Source organism: Ceratina calcarata, unplaced genomic scaffold (assembly GCF_001652005.2).
Source record: "Ceratina calcarata isolate Rehan_Ccalc_2016 unplaced genomic scaffold, ASM165200v1 scaffold470.2, whole genome shotgun sequence".
Lineage (NCBI taxonomy): Eukaryota > Metazoa > Arthropoda > Insecta > Hymenoptera > Apidae > Ceratina > Ceratina calcarata.
In genome coordinates, this window is record NW_017171129.1 from 5,720 (window position 1) to 10,706 (window position 4,987).

Consider the following 4,987-nt stretch of genomic DNA (forward strand, 5'->3'; position numbering starts at 1 on the left):
CCGCCATCGCCTAAGGCGTGGCGCGCGCAGATTAAATATTGTTGTACTGTTAAAAGATTTATTTCATATTGCGATCTATTATTATTATTATTATATCCTTGTACACGACGCGAGCGAACAAATGCTTCTTTTTTAACGATTAAACCTACCTATCTTGTTACTAGCATACTATTTTTCTTTCGACGTCATCTTGTATATGTAATTAAGACGAGGCATCGCCGCCATCAATTATGTTTTAAACAATGTAAAAATCGATTATCTCGTGAAATATTAAGTTTTTTCCAAATCGTTTCTTATGTGTTACACCCCCCCAAAAATTCCCATACTTGTACTCTACTCTCACCCCCCCCCCCCCCACCATCGGCCCCGCTGGTACATTTATAATTATTTGTGCAATGCGATATGTAATTATTATAACTCACATGCCATAAGATTACACGGACATGTATTTTGTACATACGTTTTAAAACTAAATGAAAGTTTCATATTTTATAGAACACAATTAAGTGTATATCATGTTACGCGGTACGTCCCCAAGTATAGTCGCCACCTCGTCCAAATTGGCTTCGTTTATTTTACCTATTTTGTTATCAGACTTTTCTTAATAAACAATCGGATCAAAGATTCGAATAGGAGAGTTAAGAATAAGGATGCATTGGTGCGTTTTGGTTCTCAAGGACGGAGGTGGTGAACGAAAGTACATGATATAATTTTTGAAATAAAGAAGGTATAACGTAAACGAGGTAGAACACAGAATTCATTTCTCCCACTATAGTCTCACGTCTACGAAGAGAATGAGAGGCCCAAACATAGTTAAGATTGACTATTTCCGTAATTCCGTTTGTACAAATTGAACACTAATTTTAGACAAGTGATACAATTTATTCTTATCTGTATAGTACAATGGTTCGCGTAAATACTTTAATCTCGAATGAAAAAAGTTCGATTGATGATTGAAACGGAATGATGCGAAAATTTATAGTTATCGTCTGCCCCTTCCTCTACCTCGCCCACCGCGTCCTCCTCTGGTACCACGACCACCCCGACCTCGCCCACGAGCTGCACCTATGTAAATATATTACTTCATTTACTATCATTCGAATCGACGAACTTAAAACGAAGTCAAATTCACTTGTATAAAGAAATGGAGTAACGTCCTACTGGCTAACCGCCAACTTCACTCAAACTTGCCTTAGGAACGCTACCATTTTTATGAAAATAGTAAAACAATGAAAGCAATTTATTTCCCTATCGTATTTTATACCTCGTGCTGCCTCTTTCTTCTTTGCCTTTGCTTTTGGTGTGTCATCTATAAGTAACGTTTCGAGCGGTAACGAGTCTGGTAATATATAATACCTAATGTTATTCCCGCGTAAACTTAACGTATCCAATTGTACAGGATCTCTGTTTTTAATAGTCATTTTAATGGTTTTCAAATGCGTGTTCATAGCCACGTCTACGCCTATAAATGAATTGGAATATTAACGAAACGTCGACGATGCAACGAATAGGTTAAGTTAGGTTACGTACCCGTAATAGTGCCATGTACCTGAGTACCGTTCTTTAGTTCTATCGTTACAGTCTCGTGACTAAGTTTCATTAAGAATCTGTAATAAATTTAATAATAATTATGTGCCGAACAATGGATTCGAACGCCGAAAGGGAAGATGCTATCGTGAGATACATCGTTCATAATAAAGATGTAACGCGCTGGATTGATGAACGGATAGCGTTACGTTCGTTTACGTACCTTACCAGCTTCATGGTATTGTTAAATATGTTTACGTCGTCGATAGATTATAATTTCAATATCATGCCGCTTTCAAACCGCTTTTTTTCACTAATTCGTATGATGCGAATTAGTCGTCGACGTTAAGACTTAAGACGAGGTTCGCTTAAAACGAATTAGTACCGACTATGTCCCTCGAGAGGTCACTCAAAGCGACTCACTCAGATTCCTTTTTTATACAATTATATTATTTAATGTAATACGTTTTCATTTATTCTTACGATCTAACATATATTTTAGTTAGGAAATTTTTTTTAGATATTTTTGCTTCTGAACTGGACCGAACGCTGGNTTTGAAAATTAAATATTACATTATCTGACTGCATGTTATTTAAAATAATTATTTGTTTAATTTATTTGAATGTACAAACAATATTTCTCAGTAGTGGGCCCAATTTTGTCGAAAGTTGAAAATTATGTACGGGCTTGCGGTCACGTGGGATTCCCTAGCTGTGACATGCGCATGCTTTTAGACGCCTAGTTATAAAAAACCCCCACTATGTACCCATGCTGGGTATATAACTTTCTAAATATATGTACATAACACATGCGGCACGAATTCAGTACGAATAGAACACTATTTTTCAAATAAAATTTGAAAAAACCTTAAAAATATTAGCTTTGTACAAGCTTTATGTTTTTATTATAGTAAAGATCATATTTAATTCATTATACTTTGCCCAAAACGTGTATAAGTTCAAAGCGAGGTTATGATCTGGTATTCTAATTGATATATATTGTTGTTATTCTGTGTAAATGATGAAATTAACGTCGAATATATATATACTGTGTGAATATATGTAATTTCTATGTATAAACGTAGAAAAACAATTGAACTAAAATGCTTAAACAATCGTTTAGAAAACTTGTTCCTGCACGAAAGACTTGTTTAACAAGTCGAATTAGTAACATCTGCAATTATTCGACTACTGTGAGCGAGGATGAGAATCCTGAAAAGAAGGATAACGAAAATTCTCGCAAATATAGAACGAGGGAGGTATCAGAATTGCTTGAGGAAGCAGCAACGTTCAGTGATATTAAGAATAAAGAATGGGCGACGAGTCCTTACGTCCGAGACGCGCCTGTAGTTCAACCAGAGGAACCAAAAGCGACGACCGACCCGGCGGACACATCCGTGTTCCTGTTCCCTGGCCAAGGGACCCTCAAAGTTGGTATGGTTAACAAGTACGTGCACTATCCTGGTGCCAAAGAACTGTTCGACATAGCTAAAGAGATAATTAATTATGATCTACTGAGATTGTGTTTGGAGGGTCCACAAGAGAAATTAAATAGAACAGAGTACAACCAAATCGCCACAGTAGTGTCGTCTTTGGCTGCGTTAGAAAAAATCCGAGAAGAAAACAGTAAAATATTCGATGCCTGCGTTGCCACAGCTGGTTACAGCGTAGGAGAAATAACTTCTCTGATACTCTCTGGTGCTATAACGTTTGAGGATGGGGTCAGATTGGTTTGGACCAGAGGTAAAGCTATGCAACTTGCTGCGAATATGACTCCACAAGGGATGATGTCTGTGAGTTGTTTAAGAGAGGCGAAAGTTGCGAAGGCTTGCACAGACGCAACAGTCTGGGCGAGGGACAGGGGTGTAGAAAATCCGGTATGCAAGTGAGTATCAGACAATGGCTTCATTTTTGATAATCGAATGGATTTAGAATTATTATAATTGACGAATTTGTATATTTTGCAGAGTCGCCATCTTTGTATGTACGGAGAGGAAGATTCTAGCAGGGAACGAGGAAGCGTTGGGTTTTATACAGAAACATGCAAAAGAATATGGCTTAACTAACGTTACCAAATTGCCCGTATCAGGAGCATTTCACACGCCATTGATGGAGCCTGCTTTGAAATCCATCTTTGACGTGCTGAAGTCGATAGAAGTTCACGAACCCAGGTGTAAAGTATATTCCAATTACAGAGGCATGGCGTACGGCAATTTAAGGTATATGAAAAAGTACATATGGAAACAAATCGTGTCGCCAGTTAAGTGGGAACAATGCGTGCAGAATTTATACCAGAGGCCTGAAGGGATTTCGTTCCCACAGACGTACGACATAGGATCCGAGGGGAGAATGAAGACTATTTTAAGACTAATCAACGCGAAAGCGAGTAGAACGTGTACTGTCATTTAATAAAATTTTCTCGCCTTTTGTTCAATTGTTATTCACGTTTTTTTAATTCAATCATCTCGTTTATCGGCGATTTATTTTACGTTGTATTATAGTATGTATAGTGTCTATTTGGTCGCAAGCGATGGATTATCCTCCGCATATTAAATAATATTTAGGCAGTGTCAGTTCGAGTCGACAATCCAGAAGAATGGCAAGAGACGTGTAATGTCGATGTTGTATTGCAACAAGGCAACGAAAATTCCTGTTCTTAGAGTAAACCCCCTGAGGACAAGTTGGACCAAACCCCCCTGAGTACAAGTTGAACCAAACCCCCCTGAGTACAAGTTGGACCAAACCCCCCTGAGTACAAGTTGGACCAAACCCCCCTGAGTACAAGTTGGACCAAACCCCTCTGAGTACAAGTTGGACCAAACCCCCTGAGTACAAGTTGGACCAAGCCCCCCTGAGTACAAGTTGGACCAAACCCCCCTGAGTACAAGTTGGACCAAACCCCCTTGAGTACAAGTTGGACCTACCCCACATTCTACAATCAGCGAATCACAGATTTTAAAAGTTGCATATAACGTAGAATTATTATTCGACAATCGACATCGACAATCTACTCCAGCCTGTTGGCCCAAAAATAGACTTTTACTACTTCTTTCCTATATCCCTCTGTATATTTGTTCCCTATCCTTTTCAGCTTTATTATTTTGGCTAGTTTTGTAGATTATTAAATGGACAGATTTTATATGGAATGTATGTAGGCACTTTAGGCAATTAGGTAAGTAAGTGCGTGCATATGTTTGTAAGTAAATAAGTAGGAAATACGCGTTGGTGTTGGACGAATGAGGAACTGAGCGAAGGAGTAGGGGCGATACTTGAAAGGGGTGGGAAATAACGAAAGTTGTAACGTCTTACGGGAGTCGTGTCGCTACTTCCAAGGAAATAACATCTTATAGGATAGGAAATAAATTCAGGTACAAAAATCGTCTTTCTAACGTTTAAACCTATACCCTAATTATTGTCAAACTCGTAACAATCCGCACCTTGTATAATGTTAATAACGTCA

The 4,987-nt window shown here is 38.3% G+C and overlaps 3 protein-coding genes across 3 annotated transcripts in view; 2 read left to right on the top strand and 1 right to left on the bottom strand.

Annotated features, from left to right (window-relative positions):
- Nucleotides 1-737: 737 nt before the first annotated feature.
- Nucleotides 738-1,901, bottom strand: SmD1 (small ribonucleoprotein particle protein SmD1). Its single transcript, XM_018028634.2, has 4 exons — nt 1,751-1,901; nt 1,531-1,607; nt 1,265-1,462; nt 738-1,065 (listed from the first exon to the last, which is right to left on the bottom strand). Exons 1-4 carry the CDS (start codon nt 1,762-1,764, stop codon nt 983-985), a joined length of 372 nt encoding a protein of 123 aa, XP_017884123.1. The 5' UTR covers nt 1,765-1,901; the 3' UTR covers nt 738-982.
- A 405-nt stretch (nt 1,902-2,306) lies between these two features.
- Nucleotides 2,307-3,967, top strand: beg (malonyl-CoA-acyl carrier protein transacylase beg). Its single transcript, XM_018028635.2, has 2 exons — nt 2,307-3,412; nt 3,495-3,967. The coding sequence occupies exons 1-2, from the start codon at nt 2,631-2,633 to the stop codon at nt 3,934-3,936; spliced, it is 1,224 nt and encodes a 407-aa protein (XP_017884124.1). The 5' UTR covers nt 2,307-2,630; the 3' UTR covers nt 3,937-3,967.
- An 820-nt stretch (nt 3,968-4,787) lies between these two features.
- LOC108627422 (uncharacterized) overlaps nt 4,788-4,987 on the top strand; it is a 5,578-nt gene continuing 5,378 nt past the window's right edge. Inside the window, exon 1 of the mRNA XM_018028666.2 lies at nt 4,788-4,895. The gene's annotated coding sequence lies outside the window, so the exon portion shown is untranslated. The remainder of the gene's footprint in view (nt 4,896-4,987) is intronic.